The sequence below is a fragment of the Misgurnus anguillicaudatus genome, chromosome 24 (genome assembly GCF_027580225.2).
Source record: "Misgurnus anguillicaudatus chromosome 24, ASM2758022v2, whole genome shotgun sequence".
NCBI classification, from domain to species: domain Eukaryota; kingdom Metazoa; phylum Chordata; class Actinopteri; order Cypriniformes; family Cobitidae; genus Misgurnus; species Misgurnus anguillicaudatus.
The window spans coordinates 32,649,414-32,670,795 of NC_073360.2; the positions used below are offsets into that span (position 1 = coordinate 32,649,414).

General features: G+C 37.7%; 1 protein-coding gene across 1 annotated transcript; it reads left to right on the forward strand.

Annotated features, from left to right (window-relative positions):
- Positions 1-688: 688 nt before the first annotated feature.
- LOC129438937 (sialoadhesin) lies at positions 689-20,996 on the forward strand. The gene is made up of 6 exons (XM_073863376.1): positions 689-2,835; positions 4,481-4,867; positions 4,974-5,261; positions 5,356-5,652; positions 20,594-20,890; positions 20,953-20,996. Exons 1-6 carry the CDS (start codon positions 2,805-2,807, stop codon positions 20,994-20,996), a joined length of 1,344 nt encoding a protein of 447 aa, XP_073719477.1. The 5' UTR covers positions 689-2,804.
- The last annotated feature ends 386 nt before the right edge of the window (positions 20,997-21,382 follow it).

Consider the following 21,382-nt stretch of genomic DNA (forward strand, 5'->3'; position numbering starts at 1 on the left):
TGTTTACATGTAATGAAAGTGTCACACAGTGATGTGGTTTAAATCAGCTTGGTTCCAGACAGGCTAACTATTGCGGCTTAATTATGTTATCCACAGTTGAGGATTTAGAAAATTGGGGGCCCAATGCGTATCTATGGTAAGTAAGGGTCACCTTCGGATCTTTAAAAGAAAATGAAACCTGTCGACCTGTTTGACTAAGGCCTGAAGCCCCCCTGTCGTCGTTAATGCAGGTTCAGTTAGAAATGGGTCTATATGGCATACTATTCACAAGACCGCAAGAAAACGCCAAAATCGCAACCTGCCCATACGTGTCAACCCATTTGACTAAGGCTGGAGGCCCCACTGTCGTCGTTAATTCAGGTTCAGTGGCAAACGGGTCTGTATGGCATACTATTCACAAGACACATGACATTAAAGTAAAAGTACTGACTACACTCTTTACTTACTGTAAGTTTAAGTAAATAAGTATGGGCTCTCACATGTACTTAAGTAAAAAGTATCCATTAACATTGCTGGTAACTGGACTTCATCATTTCTGAATACATTAATACAAAAAGATTTCAGCTTACTACTTTTACCTGTTATGTTTAAACCAAGGTGATTATTCCTTATCTCTTGTCTGTGACAAAGGGTACTTCTCATAGTTAAGTACTACCCTTGTACCCTATGTAGATTTTTTCTAAATTAACCAAAACATAATCTTTATATTTAAAGAAACAGAATGTAGGATTGTGGCCAAAACAGGTCTCAGCAAGGTCTGTAGCGGGAGGGACGAGCGGTGAGTAAGTTGGTCAAATACAAATGAGTAACACCTGTGTCTGTTTTATGGAGAGTTTTTGTGGCATTGATCGCGCAAGTTTTTTTCCGTATCGCCAGTGTCTATAACACCCACAAAATGACGGGCTGGTGGAGAGATTTAATCACACGTTAAAATTGATGATCCATAAGTTCGTTCACGAAGATGCCAAAAATTGGGATAAGTGGCTGGAACCTTTCTTGTTCGCTGTGCGAGAGGTCCCACAAGGTCTTCCCCCTTCGAGCCTCTTTACCGTCGTCAGCCCAGAGGGGTGTTGGTGAAAGTGATTTTACCAAGTAGGATGTGATCCTGGGTCAACACCATTGTCGGTCCTGGATCAACATTTTCATTAACCAATCAGATTGCAGGATTAGGATTAGTGTGTATGTTAGATTTAGGTTTAGGATTGGGTTGGGGCTTTTTTTACGAAATACTCCTCAAACTATTATTTCACACTAATTTGAGGGTTTAAAAATGGTTAGGGTTTGAGTTAAGGGTAGGTTGGGGTATCTTTTTTAAAACGTTGATCCAGGATCATCAAAAAATGTTGATCCAGGATCACATCTTACTTGGTGAAATCACGGCGACCGAGGGGTGTTAGAGTTTGTTACAGACCCAGGAGAAGCAAGACAGCTGTACAACAGGGGGACCCACTTACGCAAATTTGCCCCAGGAGATAAAGTGCTTGTATTACTGCCCACGTGGAGCACTAGATTACTTGCAAAGTGGCAAGGACCATTTGAGATCACATGGCAAGTTAACATAATCTCAATTATGAGGTCGTCTGAACACTAACTGCTCGGACCACAACCCTCTGTGGTGGCTCCATTGCATGAAAGATACCAATGGGTGGATCACTTGTTGGTATCTAGCTTTACAGCCTTTTAAATTCTAGGTGGTCCACAGGCAGGGTGTACAGATGGTTGTGGCCGACTTTTTCTCCAGAAATGGACAGCTGTAGACCGGACGGCTCCTCGGCCTGACTCGGGCAGTGGGGAAATGGGGCAAGGGGGCGTGGTTCAGCGAGGTCTGGTTCAGAGAGACTGATAGAGAGTTGTCAAATGAGTGGTGAGTAAATTGGTCAAATACAAATGAGTAACACCTGTGACTGTTTTAATAATGGACGTGGAGAGACAGAATAAAAGGCCCAAGAGTGAACAGAGAAAGAGAGACTGACTGCTAGCTGCTACACGCTCGGACTATACGAGAAATACTCTCCATGGCACTGATAGCACAACCCTTTTCTGTATCGTTGATTACTAAATAAACAAGCAGCAAGTTTTAAACTATTGAGTCGGTTAAATAGCTAATTTACTTTTTTGCTAAAAATCCTTAGTGTTAAGTTTCAGGTTTACATGAAGTTTAGATTTCCTGAACAACTTCTTGAGATCTTTTGTTTCATTAACAGACAGTAAATTAGAAATTTTTAAATTTCAGCATTTCATGTTAACATCTGTGCTAGTAATGCATGCAGTCAGTGCAGTAGCCTGTAGGAATATGTGGGATAATATGAAGTAATCTGCAATCATGAGATTCATTTATGCTTTTTTGGTACAGGTTGCACATTGTTTTCTTTCATGGACTATATGGACCCTATAAAGTAGCCCTGACCACACCATTTAATTCTAGCTCTGCAACTGTTCATATATAGGCTTAAACTTATACTGTATTAAAACAAATATTTTAATTATTTATATACCCTCATTGTCTGAGCCTCCCTAAAATGAAGATCTTAATCTCCCCCGTAAACCACACAAAAAAGGAAATCCTTTAAAAGGTGGGCGTGAACATCAGACCACTACACATATTAAAACCTATGAAAAAATTATTCAGCATTATTCTTTCTTCTGCTGAGCAAGAGAAGCATTTATTACTCTCTTTTACTTTCTTCTTTTTATTTTGTTTCAGTTGGTTCTCATTCAGTCCTCTTGTTTGGGATATTCTTTGAGCTTGTTTTCAGTTTATAAGTGGTATTTTTCTATATAAGAAGAAGCATTGTGATCAAGCGATGAAAGGACTGCTATATCTACTTTTTCAAGGTACCGTGTCATTTTACATCTATTCATGCATTTTAAGGGGCAAGAAATTCTGTCGAAGGCACTGGTGTAGGGGACACAGCTTTTATTCATATATAACAACTGATGTTTGTCAGTTTCTTGTGTTTTTTTACTTATTAATTTTATTTAACATGAATTTATTCAGGAATCACTAAATGACATTAAAACACCTTTAAAAACACATTTTGTAAAATAGCACTATTTGTGGTATACAAACGGTTAACAGATGAGTTCCGCCTTCACAAATTTGATTTCTTAACTCTTTCCCCGCCAGCATTTTTCATGATTTTCACAAAAGTTTAATGCCTTCCAGAAAATGCTCCTTTTTAAGTATATAAACATACAATATATGAATTAAAAGAACAGACCCTCTGCTTTCAAAAAAAAAAAATCAGTTTCATCCTACCTTCATGCGTTCTGTTTTTTATCACCTCTCAAACATGGGTAGGTTTCATCAAAAACACCAAATTTTGAGCAAAAATCTGAGACAATTCCATTTTTGTGAAGGACTTTTGATAGAGATCAGATGCAGAGCGATCTTTAAAACATACACGGACATACAGCTGTTTGCCCTAGGGCAATACTTCCGGGTTTTATAAGTTGCGGAATAGCTTGGAACCAAACTCTTCATATATAACTTGTATTATGTTGTAGTATGTTAATTAAAAACAAAAGTTATATTAACTCTTTCACCGCCAGCGTTTTTAAAAAAAAGTTGCCAGCCAGCGCCAGCGTTTTTCATGATTTTCACAAAAGTGTAATGCCTTACAGAAAATGTTCTTCTTCAGATATATAAACATACAATATATGAAATGAAAGAACAGACCCTCTGCTTTCAAACAAACAAAAAAAAAAAAAAAACGTTTCATCCTACCTTCAGTAGTTCTTTTGTAATCAGCTTTTGAATAGGTTTCTGCAAAAACACCACATTTTGAGCAAAAAGCAGAGATAATTCCATTTTTGTGACGGACTTTTCATAGAGATCCTATTGAGAACGATCTTTAAAACAGACACGGACATGCAGCCGCTTGCCATAGGGCAATACTTCCGGGTTTAAAAAGTTGCGGAAGTTGGTGGAAAATAGCGGTATTGCGGAAAGCCGGAAATACTTGTCATTGGCAGGGAAGCGTTTTCTCTTGATTGCCGAGATATCTCATCAATGTCGGCGAAAGAGTTAAATTTCACATTCACAAGTTTGAAATAACATGTAATAGATGGGGTAAAATGATAATAAAGCATATTTAGCGTGCTGTTTGAGGGGATGGCTTAGAGCTCGGAATTTTAGCCCTAACCCAGAGTACCCCCCCCCCCCCTTAACTGGGATAGATACAGTAACACTAGATAGTGAGGTGATGGGGTCGAGGAGGGATGCTGCAAAAACTGTTATGGGACAGAGGTGAGGTATGGCTATATAGAGACTCTGCGCTGATTGGTTGGATTACATGACCGTGCTCTTCTCAAACTTTGTTAAAAAACTTCATTTGTTTTGCCTTCACTGAAAATCAATCCAATTAACTTGTTGATAGTGTCAATCTCTTCTGATTTAGCTACATGAACTTAATGTTAAATTGTCAGGTTTAACAGACAGCTATTAATGTATTAATATGATCTTATGTTTTTCTCACAGGTGTTCTGCTATATGAGACTTTGGCATGGGAAGTGAGAATGCCAACAGAAATTCATGGCCTCAAAGGTTCCTGTCTGGTTATACCGTGCTCTTACTCTTACACTTCAAACCCACCTACTAACCCACATAGAGTTGTGTGGTATCAGTGGGTGTCGAAAGGCTTCCCTTTAGTTTATGATCCCTGGTATCCAGACAGTGTCATTGACAAGTTCAGAGGAAAAACTGATTTATATAACCCTACAAACTCAGATCGGGATTGTAGTCTGCTGATCAAAAGTGTGAATCCATCCCACAATGGAGAAAAATTATATACATGGATTGACCCAAAAAATATTGGAAAGAGCACCTACAAGTTTTATGATGTCACCTCTACGATTATTGTTGACAGTACGTAAATACTTCACATGTTCTTTTAATGTAATATTTTTGGTTTAAAAGTGTCATTACAGCTGAATCATCGGTTGCCTAACTGTGACATTTTTCCCTACTGTAGCAAATCCAGCGCAGCCCATCATCAATATTTACGGAGGAGGAAAGACCGGTGACAGCATTACAGTAACGTGTTACACCTTACACACCTGTCCATACAGCAAACCAAACATCATTCTGAAGGGTATTGAAGGATCAGATCAAATAGATGATTTCAATATCAAAACTGGTCAATGGAAAACCACTCGGACACGCACCGGTGTTGTGAAGACTGAACGCTCAGATATTGAGTGTACTGTAACACATCATGGAGGCATAACAACAAGAGCTACAAAATCACAAAGTGCAAAATGTAAGTAAAAATGTATATGCATTCAAAGACACACATCTATACTTGTAGTTTTAAAATCATGTGTGATGTTTGTGTCAACTGCTTATAATTTCAGGTGTCTATTCTAGTATAACCATTGAGCCTAAACAGGCAGCAGATATCATAGAGGGTGTTGAAAAGACCTTCACTTGTACCGTCCATCATTCCTGCCAGACGAATCCTCCGATCCTCTCCTGGAACTATGAGAACATGCCGGTCAAAGATGGAAAGAAACAACTTACAGGGTTTGAATTGGCCACCTTTTCCACCATAACCTTTTTGGGGGCAAAGAAAGACGATGGGAAGAAATTAATCTGCACTGCAAATATTTCTGGACAGAAAATCACAGCATCTGTCAACTTACATGTACAACGTGAGTGATTTCAAGACATAATACACAATGTGTGTGATTCCTCTGTGTCTTTTCATTTGTCTGCAGATTATTTTACAGAGTCTCCAAAAACAGTGATTCCAGTCCACAATAAATATATATGTTTTATGTTTGTCCTCTAGCTATTTACATTATATATACATCATGATGACCAAAAAAATGACTTTATCTTCCACTTCCTTCAGTGCAGTGTTTCTCAAAGTGTGCTGTGGGCCCCACTGGTGAAGAATAGTAACATTACAAGTGGGGCCTGACAAATGGAAGTAAATTTAGTCATTTTGTGCCCATCTCTAATTCCTTCATTTATTGACCATACACTCAAAATGACGCATTTAACTATAAGCCTAACTTAAAATAAAATCAGGCAGTCAAGAAAATGTCACGTGAAACTACAGCTTACAAGAATGAATTTACATCAGAATGTTAATTAAAGAAGAACAAAAACTTTAATGTGAAGAGGCAGTATAGGTGGTAGCAGTATAAAAGTTAACAATGAATACGTTTGTGACACTCAATCGAAAATAAAAAAACCTGAAGATTCGACACCAGCAGAGAAAACCAAGACAGATAGTGGAACTAATCAACCAAAAAGCCAGCCGAAAAGAAAGTATGACTTTAGTCAGAGACAAAATGCAAACAAAGTTGCATTATTATTATTTACTTTTGAACAAAGTCTTATTTCATGCAAAGTGCTAATACATTTGCATATTTTTTTCTCTATTGAAAGTGTTTAATGTAATATACATTTCAACAGTTAAACTTAAAGCCTACTTGATTACCATTTTGTTGGGGTGATTGGGGACAGGTGGGGCTTGGAACCCTTCCCTACCTTCAAAGTGGGGAATGGCAGAAAAAGTTTGAGAAACACTGCTTTAATGTGTGCGATTCCTCTGTGTCTTATCATTTATAGATTTTTGTCTGCAGATTCTTTTACAGAGCCTCCAAAACCAGTGACTTCAGTCCAGAATAAATGTATGTGTTTCACATCTGTCCTGTAGCTTTTTACATGATATATACATCATAATGACACATACATGACTTCATTCTTTCTCTTCCTTTAGTTGTTTCCAAGAACCTCAATGTAAGGACCTTTGACATGATGACAATTGGGCTTTACATTCTAGCCCCCTCATTTGCTTTGCTTCTTATTTGCATATTTGCTGGAGTCATCATATACAAGTGTAACAGGTACATGTGTGTTACATCAGGATTATACTTAGGAAAAGTCTGAATTAAGTATTCATGATATATTGACATGGTGTAGTTTTGTTGAGGCTGTATAGCTGTTCATACTTTCATATAACACTGTCAATATTATTTCTAGGTCTTCACCTGCTAATCCACAAGAATCAAAGCCTAAACACAGGTACACTAAGCATTTTTTAAATGTAATGTATAACCATATGTAGATGTTAACCAACTTGTGTTTAAATTTAAATGTAACGTAATGTTTAATCATGATGATCACTTTTAAAAACAATTATGAAAATATAAATATGAAAATATAATCAGATTATATTGTGCAAATAATTAAACATGTATTATGTGTTAGGCGAGGCAGCATCACTTCTGCTCTGGTTAGCTATGTTTATACAGTAGGCCTATGTGTGAAAATATAGCTATTTGAGAACATGCCTAGAAACCGCTCTCGCCCTTAGCAACCATCACCTAAAACAGTAGCACCATAAATTAACTGCATTTGGGGCTTGCTTAAAAAACAGCTGTTCTAAAAATAATGTAAATGTGTGCAGTACATATGCTCATAAATAGATGTTGGATGACTCCTTGTATGTCACCCTCCTCTGTCTCTCTGCTTCTGCCCAAAACTTTCAGAAAGAATTGCAAGTGAAAGCTATGCAGTACAATTTAGGTATAGCTATGTATGCATTTGATACCAATATGTACCTTTGAGGTACTGATATGCACTCTTTAGGTTCAAAGATGTACTTTTCGAAAGGCTACCGACTCAGTTACAGCTTTTGTACCATTCAATTCTGTGAGTGTAGTCTTAAAAATAAAATTGCATCATATTGGCATAGAATAAAAAACTGTAAAAAAACTGTAGAATTTACAATGTTATTGCAGCTGGGTTGCCGGTAATTTACCGTAGATTTAAATTTATGTTCTTTAATGGCAAGAGTTTGTTCAAAGTTAAATAAAGTTTAAATATTAACAAGTCTTTATCATTACAGAATAAAACTATACAATAACAATACTTTATTTGTAACAAACAGCAGATAAAGAATTTACAAACGGCTCTGCGCAAGGTTCAGCACTTGGACAGCGTCAGTTTTTTTTTAAGCATTACTCACCATATCCACAGGTACAGTGTCATTAAACTGGGGATCTTCTTCCTCCGCGTAGTCCTGGCCAAACTTGCCCATTGGCCTACTAATAATCCCTCATACTAATTGGCTATATCACTCTGTTTCCTCTCCACTAATAAACTGGTGTGTGGTAAGCGTTCTGGCGCAATATGGCTGCCGTCGCATCATCCAGGTGGATGCTGCACATTGGTGGTGGTTGAGGAGATTCCCCCATTCATATGTAAAGCGCTTTGAGTACTGAGAAAAGCGCTATATAAATGTAAGGTATTTTTATTTATTATTATTATTATTATATACAATAAATCCGTGAGGTAGCATTTAAAAAAAAAAACATTTAAAAACAGATGCATTTGTTTAAAGCAAAGCATTATTTACTTACCAGGCTGCAGGTGAAGCAGCTCTTTGTGCCTTTTAACGTCTCATAATTAGTCCTCATTTATGTCCAAGAGACTCAATAATAATCTTTTACATTCAATCCTTTAATTTTTCATAATTAAAAGCGTTTTTGTGCTGCTGCGCATTCATGTATGTGTTAAGCAAACCCGCGTTGTCGTCCCGTTTAGGCGCATATTACTAATGCGCTCTTTAAATAACAAAAAAAAAACATAGTGCGCCATTGACTTTAGACTTTAGAGCAGGTTTTTGTTGGTCAATGGCGTAGTCTATTTTAGTTGCCTCAAAATAGCAACGCGCCAACAATGCGCCTGAACACACCTCGCTAAACGTGAAAATTACAATTGTGCAGGGTGGAAACTAGCAAAAGACACTTGCGTCGTGCATTGCGCTGCATTGCGCCGGGTGTAAGATAGAGTCCCAAAGCTTTTTTGTGTGGCTGAAAATGCCTGGAGGACGCTGAAGCTACAAGCTGAGGGGTTTCCTTTGATTTCGTGTGCATTCAGGTATGTGCTGAATTTCTCTCCGCTCTTCCCCTAAGAGTGTGCACGCAATTTATATCTCTTCAATCACTTCCATGCAATTGTTTTTACTGTGTATGCGCTCAGACTGCATCCTCTTGTGTATTCGCAAATCCATCAGCTTTCGCGCTCTCTGGAAGGTGGCGCTTTGGTCCGCAACGCTCCGCTGATCGCACGCGCATCTAAACAAACGGTCTCTGTACGTTGCGCTGGGTGCAGAGTGCTCATGGGAGTTGTAGTTTCCCAGTGTCACATTGCGCATGGTTTATCATTTCGCATAACTTTTAAGAAAACTACAATTAAAAAATTATATTCAACCTGCCAAAGTGGCTAGTGGGATTGGCTGTCTTACCCGCCACAGCCGAAATCTACCCGCATTTGTTTGGTGTTAATGTCAAGCCCTGTATATACTTACTGTATACTGTATATAATCAGGAAGCGGTCAATGGGGTAGGGTTCCGGACATGCTAACTATTGCGGCATAAGTATATTACCCAGACAAAATTATGTGAATGCTTAGTTCCCGACAAGAGACTATGGCGGCATACGTATGTTTCCTTGACAAATTATGTGAGTGCTTTGTTAAAAAGAAATGTCTTTAGTTTAGACTTAAATTGTTTTCTTAAATTCATTAAATTATTTATTAACTTCCTTTTTAATTGTTGTCTCCTTTGTAATTTAGTCAGAGAAAATCTTGCCCTGTAAGTATATGATCTATCTTTACCATTACTTTACATAATTTAAGTGAATTAACCGTTTTTGACCCCAAATCGTGTCTGAAATGTTATTGACTGATTTTACCTCTGTGTCTCTATACTTTAAGATGAAGGATTATGAAGATTATTACGCCAATATGAAAGATCTCAACATTAATGGAAACGTCTAAGGAAAATGCTCAATATCACCTGCAAAATGTGCTAAATAAAACAGAAAAGAAAAAATTCAACATATATTTTAGTAAATGTTAAAAAATACTTTCTCATGTCATGGAAAATAGCATTAATATTTTAATTCACATGCTTTTATATTAGACTTACTAATACTTTGTCTGATTTGTGTGGCATCTGGATCTCTCTTTGGCTTTTCAGCTGTAATGGGCAATTTGGATAAGCAAACAAGTTTGCTCTTAAAGGGACAGTTCATCAAAAAATTTAAATTCTGTCATAATTTACTCACTCTTATGTTGTTTCAAACCTGTATGAGTTTCTTTATTCTGTTAAACACAACAGAAGATATTTTGATAAATGATGGTGAGCACACAGTTGCCATACCATTTTACGTACACAGTAATGGTGTTTCCTTCTGTACTACAGTATGGCAGTCAATGGGTACCGTCAAGTGTATGGTTACTATCATTTCTTAAAGGAGTCATTTGATTTGATTTCATGTTTTCTTTTGTCTTTATTGTGTTAAAAGCTGTCTGTGCATATAGAAGATCTGTAAAGTTGCAAATATTAAAGTTTCAAACCCAAAGAGATCTTTTTAAAAATGAAGCCTCGTCAATGCCTTCCTACAACGGCTCGTTCAAACACACCCCTGCGGTTGGACATCATACTGCAGGAAAAAATTTGTATAACACCGACCTATGTATACAAAGGTCATATTGATAAGTAAAGAGGATATTATTATTTTCTCTAAGTATTGCGTTGGGAGCTGATCTTTAAAACATGGTAACGAGCACTTTTTTGTTTACAAACTTGAGGTATTCAACCAATCACAATGCACTGGATAGCTGGCCAATCGGATTACACTGCGCTTTCTCAGAACGATGAGCTTTGTACAAATCAACACGTTTCAGAAAGGCGGGGCATACAGGAGCAACAATAATGTACAGTATGTGGAAAAGATTGTGTTGTATGCATTTTTTTTACATAGAGAGTATGCACATGACGTCACCGTCGGCGAGAGGGACAGCAGTCACGCCCACTGAGTGGCAAAAGAGAGAGCGGCAGCAATTGAGTACAGCGTGACATCGGCGAAAACACAGTGAAAACGCGTCGAAATGGGAAAAAGCTGTTGTGCGATAGACTGTACTAACAGATTAACAAGAATTCTGACTTATCGTTTTACAGACTGCCAAGAAACACCGAAAGGAGAAATAAATTGATTGTTCATTCCAACGTCCACAGACAGGTGGGTTGATAAGTTGCTAGGGTCACTATCAAGCAGAGGTTTTACTTTCTACTTAAACTTATTTTTTCAAGTATTTGTATTTTATCCGTGTTTTTCTTTGGAAAGCACATTCCGAAGCATATTTCATAAATAAAACGTTTTTGTTTTACATTTTTATATATAAGTACATTAACATACTTTACTCAAGTAAAAGTACACAATTTAAATGTTATTAGGTATTAAATAAATTTAATATGCAATATTAAAGAATACACAGTATGATTCTATGCTTTAGAATGTAGCAAAGTAATGTTTTTTCCCAATACAAACAACCTAATAAAGCACAGATGCTTGGAAATGTAACTAATGTAACAAAGTATTGTCCACCTCTGCTATCAAGTCCAACTAAATTCAATTTAAGCTGATAATAGTCAGTTTTACTGGCATTTTCGCATCACCTGCTATGAAAACCATTTTGTTGAACGTTTGCCACTCAACCGGGCAAGCTCCCACGTGGTCACGTGGAAAAGTGACCCCAATGCACACCCTCTATAAAACACACTGCATTAAAATTAGCACCAGAATATGTAAGCAATAAGGTACGAGAGGCTCCGCTTTGCGTCGTGCCTAACAACGCCCTTCAGCCGTTACTTATTCACGATACAGCACTTGCCTCGAGTACCTTATTGCTTTTATAAAACGGTTACCACACAATATTAAAGTAAAAAAAAATATTAGTGCAACTTTCATGAAGTTAAATCAATAAAAGCATTCCTTCCGCTAGAAAAAATAGTCCCTGACTGCGAACAACAACATGAAAGCTCAAATAAAAACAACAAACTGTTCTCAGACTTTGTCTCATTATATGTTTATGTGTTGCTAAGGGTGTTGCTAAGGGCGCAGTGATATTAAATAGAACTGTTGGGTGAAGCGGTCATGGCAGTGTTTTATTGTGAATAAAGCACACCTATTGACCAATCAGAATCAAGGATTGGAACTAACCGTGTTATAATGGCCTTTTAAAAGTATTTTCTTTTGTGATCAACAGAATAAAGAAACATGTCCAGGTTTAGAACAAACTGAGGTTGAGTAAATGACAGAATTTTTTTATATAGAAAGTATCCTTGTAAAAATAAAAAATAAACAATTCTAATGCTGTTTTATCTGAGAATTAAATCTAAATAAATCATATAATTGATGATCAAACATGAAACCTCTTTGTGTATTTTGAACTTTGATTTAAGGCAAAAACGACAACCTGTAAAGATATCAGTTAATCTCAGCACCAGTTTTAGGTCCTTTTATATGTGTCTTTGCATGCTTTTGAAACCCAACATATTTAGATGATTTGACAACAGAAGAAACAGATGTCTTTCGAAACACTATGGATTAAACTTAAAGCTTAAACATCAAGATATCCATTCTGGTATGCATCAAAATCAAAGTAAGCATTCTGAGAAATAATGTTTCTTCACTTCCCCTAAGGTTTCATGTTTTCTCACTTCTTTTATTTTGCGGTGTTTGAAGGGTGACTCTCCATCTATTTGCTTGTGTAGGAGACCGGTCAGAGAACGTGCAAATAAAAAAGGAATGAGGTTATATTTGTATCTTATTTGGACAGAAGATTTAGCACGTATGTCTGTATATTCTAGTCTCCTGGATGACAGCAATTCTTTTTTTTACTAGTAGTATACACACTTTTTTATTTTTCTGAGACCCTGTATGCATGCCAAAGTCCTGAGGAATCTTTAACAGGATGTCCTGGGCTGTACGGACATAACAAATATTTAGTTTGAGGACGATTTTTTAAATCAAATATCTTTATAATATACTGTCATTATTTCAGAAATGTCAAATACTAATGCACCAAACAGCAAAGTCTTGCACCTGAGTCGGAAGTAAGGTATAATAGCTGTCATTGATTTTACCTTTGAGGTACTAATGTGCACTTTAGGTAGAAAGGTGTTCTTTTTAAAAGGGTACCAGGCCAGTGACAGCTTTAGTACCTTTTCTCTGAGATTGTGCTGCCCCCTAGAGTGGATATGAAAAAGCATAGCACAGCTAAAGACAAGAGAAGATGTGCAAAAAAGGCAGAACGTGCAAAATTGGAACATACATTTTTCCTAAAGCTATGACTATGTTATTTAATTTACTTTTCCAATTTATTGTGCCTTTCTTCTGTTTGTTGGTCTTCATGTCATTTGGCTATTTAAATCAATACAGAATAGAATGAAACTCTTAACATGACACAAGTAGCTTTTCTCCAATGGCTTGAAGCGCATATCAGGTACAAGTCAGTACTGCTCACTAACAGAACCGCACCGGCACACTTTCACACTTTCATACATTCCCAAACCCACCAATCAAGCACTTTACGTTCAGCAAACGAGCAAAGCCTTGTGTTACCTTCACTAAGGGACACTAAATCACGTTTCCGCTCATTTCCATTCACGTCTCCCTGCCGTTGGAATGATCTTCCTATTGCAATCCAGTCAGCCACATCTCTTGTAACCATAAACAATTAAAAACCCATCTTTTCCAAAAAATACTTGACATAGATATTGACTGCATTTGTTTCTCTTCTTCCTAATATTTTCAAAATAAGCCTACTAACCAACAGCACTAATTTAATATGTTTTGTTTAATTAAAATAATACATTTTAGAACTGTTTTTGTCATAAATTTTCTTTGGGTGGGCCGCAAAGGAATGCACCATACACAAGGGGGTGGGGACGCATGCTGAAAAAGAGAGCCACTAAAAACACTTTGAGACCAAATGTTATAAAGTAATAGATCAAAATATATCAATCGCTGGAGTCATTATATTCAAGAGAAGATGTCACACGGTGACGATCGCGAAGGGGGCGGAACCAAAGATGGGGAAGATTGGATTTCGAAGAGGAGTTCATCTGTCTATAGGAGAAGGGAACAAAGGAGGCCATCGTTAACCATTGTGAGTACTCAGTGTCTGATACAGTGTGTATTGTGGAGTTACCTTGTTCAACGTGTATTGTGAGTCTTCAGTAATTAGGTTGACGGCCCTGCCACGGAGCAGAGTGGTGGGAGAGCCGGGAAGTGACGATCCTGGGAGAAGCAAGGGGCCGCAGCAGCGACGTTTATACTGCTGGCCTACACTTACAACGCCAACCAGTCCCAGGTCCAATTCAAGGAAGATGGGGCTGTGACCTTAATGTTCACATAGAGTGCTGTGGGTGAGTCCGTGCCTTTGCTGTGAGAGTACACTTTGAATTAGTGCAGTGGTATGCTGTGTTTTTTCTCGGTAGCTCCCTCCCTTCACTGAATTCGCCGTGGGAGAACGAGAGGCTGTGGAAGCCGGTTAAACTTCTTACTGTATATGCTGTGTATGTGCCCCCTGTATTGAAGCTCCAAGTGTAGCATTCTTTTGGTCATCCCTCAGATCTGGCCTGACTCGGTGGAACGGTGGTGAAGGACATCGACTTCCCAGACTGCTGTGAGTAAAATAATTATTAACAAGTGCTTGTGTGTATGAAGAACATCGTACTGTCAGAAAAAGGGTGGCGAATATCATATCTCACCTGTTACGGAGCCTCTTCAAAGGTGCGCCCCTGTCCAGTTCTTTGTACCCGAGGTGGAAGAGAGGAGAGGGCAGCGTTCGGCTCGGCGTGAGTGTGCTAGATTTCCCCCTTTGCAGTGCCAGAGGCCTCTGGGAAGGCTGTACCACGACGCCTCACCATTTCAAGGTTTGGAGTGTATTTATCGATTGATTGAAGTGCAGTCACCGTAAGTCCACCATCCACGAGCAGTAGTCAATGTTGTAATTACCTGTTGAATGACCAAAAGTTACTACAATTCGAACGAAAGTTGAGGAGATGCAGTAGCTAAAGCTAACTTGCCTCTGCTTTATGTAATGAGCTGCCAGAATAACCAGTATAAGTTTCCCGAATCTGTTTTCGTAACTCCTCTGTGTTTAGTCATCAGTCGACAGCGAGTGAGAGCCTGAGTTGATTACCTGTGAAGTACTGACCTGTATGTCGTCACGAGCCGACTAGCTAAAAGCCTGCAGAAGGAGAGAACCTGAGTACAATACCTGTGAAGTACTTACCGTATGTCGTCACGAGCCAACTAGGTGAGAGCGAAAGTCCCAGTGTCTGTTAAGTAATCCCCTGTGTTACAGCTGAAAGCCTGCAGAAGGAGAAAGCCTGAATTCAATACCTGTGAGATACTTACCGTTGGAAGTCTGTAGAAGGAGAGAGCCCGAGCCTGCAGAAGGAGAGAACCTGAGTACAATACCTGTGAAGTACTTACTGTATGTCGTCACGAGCCAACTAGGTGAGAGTAAAAGTCCCAGTGTCTGCTAAGTAATCCTCTGTGTTACAGCTAAAAGCCTAGGAGAGAGCCCGAGTCCGACGCCGGTGAAGAGCTGGAGGTGCACCCTGCCACGGGTACCTGGGTGAGAGAAAGAGCCTTGGTTATTGACAAGAAATACTCTGTGTTTACAGTGGAGAGTCTGAGGACGAAGAGGGTGCGAACCTAGCTGTCGAAGAGAAACAGACCTGATACCACCCTAGGGTGGCGTCAAGGAACATACCATCCTGTTACCGGAAAGACCCCCAGGTATACACGACACTGAGCTACCACTTACTGTACTGTTTTTAATCTGCCTCCAGGAGAAAAGGAGGGCGCCACGGGATCAAGATAACAAGGCATAGGAGCCTTGCCCCGTTGTCTTCCCCCTGCCCTCAGTGGCGTCTTGGATTCCTGGCACTTGGTCTCCATTTCCCCCTCCCCTTTCTGGCACGGCCCACCTGGAGAGCAGACAGAGATCCTTTCTAACTTACCCTTGCCCCTTTTTCCCTATACATTTTAAATAAAATAAATAAAGTTCATGTTAAATTATACTTACGCTTGTGTTGTCTGGTCATTGGGTTGACTTTGGGACCTCTTCGAGGTGGAAACTAGGAAGGCGCGTGGCTTGTTTACATCTGTGGTCCACCCCGACCTGTGACAAAGATGCATGTATAACCAACAAGACTGTATTTGTGTGTGTTGTGTGTGTTTATTTTGTCTTGGGTCTCTCTCAAATATTGATTTTTTTATAGTTCTAGGATGTCTGAAGGGAGAGCTGTTTGGAATAACAGTAGATGAGATGGGGATGACAAGTGCATTATTATATTGAATAGCATCATTTTTGTTGTGCATATTAATAAAACATATTTTTTGGCCCTATTTCTGTTTCACAACGAAATATCTTATTAAAGGTGTCCTTAAACTCCATACTATATCCGTAACCTCATATTCATTTTTTTTCAAGATCTAAAATCTTATTAGAGATTATGGTTGAGCAACCAGCAACATTTACTGTACCACAAGGAGGTGAATGTTTTTTCTATCTGTATATCACTTTTGTTAACGTTGTAGTTCTTGGAAATTATTATATTTAGTTATTTTTTTAATTAATCATGCACCTAAAATGCTAATAGTGTAAAGGTGGACATACTTCCAAAACTTTGAATTTTCTTTTTGCTGAGACGGTAATACAAGTGTTTGTTGCTTTCTAGAAATACCACAGGCACAATATTTGCACCCATTTGTGCGTCCATGGGCGTGCTGGCCTAAAAAATCATTTTTTTTGTTTGTTTTCACAAAGGTTTAATACCAAATGTTTTATAAAACATTCAATATATCAAAAGATTCAGAGCAGTGATTAAAACATACACAGTTTAAACGGTTTTAAACAGAATGCTTCCGTGTTTTATAAGTTGGGTAAGAGCACCACCTAGTGGATAATAGAGGAAAGATTGTTTGCTGTAAAACTTGTCATTGGCAAGGAAGCATTTTCTTTTAATTGACTACATAACTTGTCAATAGCAGGGAAAGAGTTAAATAGATGTGATTTATTTAATCAATAATTGTGTGATTTATTTAATCAATAATTGCATTTAAATTCTGTAAAAAATACATTTAATAGTTATTTGGTGTAATACATTTTATGTCCTTTTTAGTTCATCCGCTCCTGCCCTTGAGAAGGTCTGTGCATGCCACTGGTTATTAATATGTGTCTATAAACGAGACGGCAACACATGTTTGCTTATTACACACATGGACATCACACAAACATTTTTGAATATAGAAAATAACGGATTAAAAAGTTAACGATTATTATTGAGTATCTTGGACATAAATGAGGACCGATTACGAGACGTTAGAAGGCGTAGAGAGCTGCTTCACCAGTAGCCTGGTAAGTAATTAAATGTTTTGCTTTAAACAAATGGAAATATAGCATGTATTTTGAAATGTTTTTTAAATGCTAATTAAAAGATAATGTAGGCTATCCTTCCATTTACAGCAATTAAAAGCCTGCTAATTTTAGTTCCAGGACTAAAAGAAAGGAACTTTTAAAGGTTTTAATACAAAATAATAAAGAAATATCGAAACAAATGAAAACAACGCATTTTTTACATCAATTTTAAACTGGTGGTCTTTTTCCTTTGCTTAGTTTTTCAGATTAAAAATTCCGCCATCTGAATAGGGAAAAAGTGCATAGGGCGAGGGCAACTAGCTTTTAAAAGGAATGAGAGATGACTCTCATTGGTTTATTGCACGTTACGCTCAAAACACGGCCATTACTCATTACGAGAATAGGAATAAACCTTTTAGACTGTGCACCTTGCACTTGAGACAATGTGCTTAGACTCGCTGCCAAAATGATCAGAGCTGTGCTGTACACATGCAGGGTATGTGCAGTAACTTGTTAACATCAACACTTAAAGATAAGTGCTTCAAACACACAGTTCACTTATGCATTGTGTGAAACAACTTGGGTCTGAAACAGTCAAATGAAGCATCTATTTCCATATATATATATCTATGGTCCGAGGTGGTGCAAAAGAGTGGAGGCGAGACTCATTTGCATATTCATATCTATGGTTCAAGCTGTTCGATTGAGTAGAGGCGGGGACTATTTTTATTCACAGTCTATTCATAGATCCACGTACACTAAATGAGGCAAGAGTGTAGAGTTACATTCAAGCTGTTTTAAAGCATGAAGAAATTACTGTGACTGGTAACATGCATATATATGATATTATGATGCTCAAAGATAAGTTTTAAATAATAAAATTCTTGACTACAGGGAGACTTTAAGGTAGTAATGTGTTGCCATATGGTGATTTTGCTGCATTGACATGTTGGGGACTCTTACTCTATTCAATTCGAGTAAAACCACAAAACCATGACGACAAAGGAAATGCTTCAGATCTTGGTGGGCGTAGACATCAGAGCACAACACGTATTGAACCTTATATGAAATAACAAATCATTCTTGATTCAGTTGAACAAGAGAGGCATTTATTACGTCTCTTTTTATACTTTCTTCTATTTCTTGGTTCTCATCCAGTCCACGTGTTTGAGCAGGGATCTGAGAAGGTAAGAATGAAACTTGGAAGTTAATATTACATTAAGTGTATTAAATAAACTTATACCACGGGGCTGTTGAACGCTTTATTCTGATTGGTTGAGAAATGTTACATGGGTGTTGATTATTTTTTAAATGTCTTAAAAATAGGCACCAGAACAATCTTTGTGGTAATTGTGGTATAAGAGCAACACTCTAAAAACAAACGGTGCTATATAGCACCAAAAGTGGTTCTTTGCTCGTAATCATAGAAGAACCGTTTTTAGTGCCATATAGCACCGGTGAAGCACCAGTGAAGCACCTGTGAAGAACCATATAGTGCTATGTAGAACCATATGTGGTGCTATAGTGGTGCTATATGGCCCCTATATGGTGCTACACAGGTGCTTCACCGGTGCTATATGGCACTAAAAATGGTTCTTCTATGGTTACGATCCAAAGCAACAGTTTTGGTGCTATATAGCACCGTTTGTTTTTTTAGAGTGAATAATTGACTCCGGTCCTTTGAATTACTTAAAAAAAAAATGCACATCCACATCGTGCCGCATTACCACCTTGGGTGTGCATTATTTTCTTATAATTCAACAACCCGTCTTCAATTATTCCTTACTTATTATTGTCCCCTTTCACTTCTTGTTTTCTAATGGTAAAGGGCTTCACCTAATAAATCCATAATGAAAAAAATTGTGAAAAACGCTTTATGGGTTAAACAGGCATGAGATGTTTTCTGTTACATAGTTCTTGCAAACAATGTTGTGTTTGTGATATTCTGAAATGTTTTTAACAATTGAGCTTGTTTGCAGTTTATAAGTGGGATTTAAGAGGAAGCATTGTGATCCAGAGATGACAGGACTGATATATCTTCTGTTTCAAGGTACTGTGTCACTTTACTTCTATTCATGCATTTTAAACGGCAAAAGATTCCGTCACAGAAAATGTATATAAAACTAATGTGACTAATGTTTTTTACACTTGATATGTTGCAGTATGCTAACAAAAAGCAAAAGTTATATTAAATTTTACATTGCTTTATGTTTTTTGAATATGACAACTTTTTTCATAGTGCCTACTGTCCCTTCACTGAAAATCAAACCCATGATTTTGTTGCGGAATGCAATTGAGTAGTAATTGAGCTTTAGGAACTGAATACTAGAGTTATGGACACTCTTATATTCCCTGTTTTTTTTTTTCTCACAGGTGTTCTGCTGTATGAGACTTTGGAATGGGAAGTGAGAATACCAAAGGAAATTAATGGCCTCAGAGGTTCCTGTCTGGTTATACCGTGCTCTTACTCTTACACTTTATACACACCAACTAACCCACGTAGAGTTGTGTGGTATCAGTATGTGTCGAAAGGCTACCCTTTAGTTTATGATCCCTTGAATCCAGACAGTGTCATTGACAAGTTCAGAGGAAAAACTGATATATATAACCCTACAAACTCAGATCGGGATTGTAGTCTGCTGATCAAAAGCGTGGATTCATCCCACAATGGAGAAAAATTATATACATGGATTGACCCAGAAAATGTTGGAAAGAGCACCTATAAGTTTTATGATGTCACCTCTACGATTATTATTTACAGTACGTAAATACTTTACATGTTCTTTTAATGTAATATTTTTGGTTTGAAAGTGTCATTTCAGCTGAATCATCGGTTGGCTAACTGTAACATTTTTCTCTACTGTAGGAAATCCAAAAGAGCCCATCATTAATATTTCTGGAGGTTTAAAGATCGGTGACAGCATTACAGTAGCGTGTTACACCATACACACCTGTCCATACAGCAAACCAAACATCATTCTGAATGGTATTGAAGGATCTGATAAAATAGATGATGTTCGTATGGAAAATGGTCAATGGAAAATAACTCGGACACGCACCGGTGTTGTGAAGGCTGAACGCTCAGATATTGAGTGTACTGTAACACATCATGGAGGCATAACAGCAAGAGCTACAAAATTACAAAGTGCAAAATGTAAGTAAAAAAATGATATGCATTCAAAAGCACACATCTGCCTCTGTTTATCTGTGCGTCACAGTCAGTTTCACAATTAATTTAAAAACATTTAAAATTTAACTATTTGTAAAAATGTATGAATGTTAAAGTAAAATCCATTCACATGTACCTTTAAATCATGTTTGGTGTTTGTGTCAACTGCTTATAATTTCAGGTGTCTATTATAATATAACCATTGAGCCTAAACTGGCAGCAGATATCATAGAGGGTGTTGATATGAACTTCACTTGTACCGTCCACCATTCCTGCCTGAAGAATCCTCCGATCCTCTCCTGGAACTATGAGAACATGTCTGTCAATTATGATACAAAACAACTTAAAGGGTTTGAATTGGTCACATTTTCCACCATAACTATTTTGGGGGCAAAGAAAGATGATGGGAAGAAATTAATCTGCACTACAAATATTTCTGGACAGAAAATCACAGCATCTGTCAACTTACATGTACAACGTGAGTGATATCAAGACATCATACACGATGTGTGCAATTCCTTTGTGTCTTTTCATTTATAGATTTTTGTCTGCAGATTATTTTACAGAAACTCCAAAACCAGTGACGACAGTCCAGAATAAATGTATGTATTTCACATTTGTCCTGTAGCTCTTTACATGATATATACATCATAATGACCCATAAATTACTTCCTTCTTTTACTTTCTTTAGCTTTTTCCCAGAATGAACCCGATGTGATGACCTTTGACATGAAGACAATTGGGCTTTACATTCTAGCCCCCTCATTTGTCTTTCTTCTCATTTGCATATTTGCTGGAATCATCATATACAAGAAGTGTAACAGGTACATGTGTGATACATCAGGGTTTATACTAAGGAAAAGTCTGAATTAAGTATTCATATATTGACATTGTGTAGTTTTGTTGAGCATGTATATCTTCTCATATGGTCATCTAAAACTTTCAATATTTTTATAGGTCTTCACCTGCT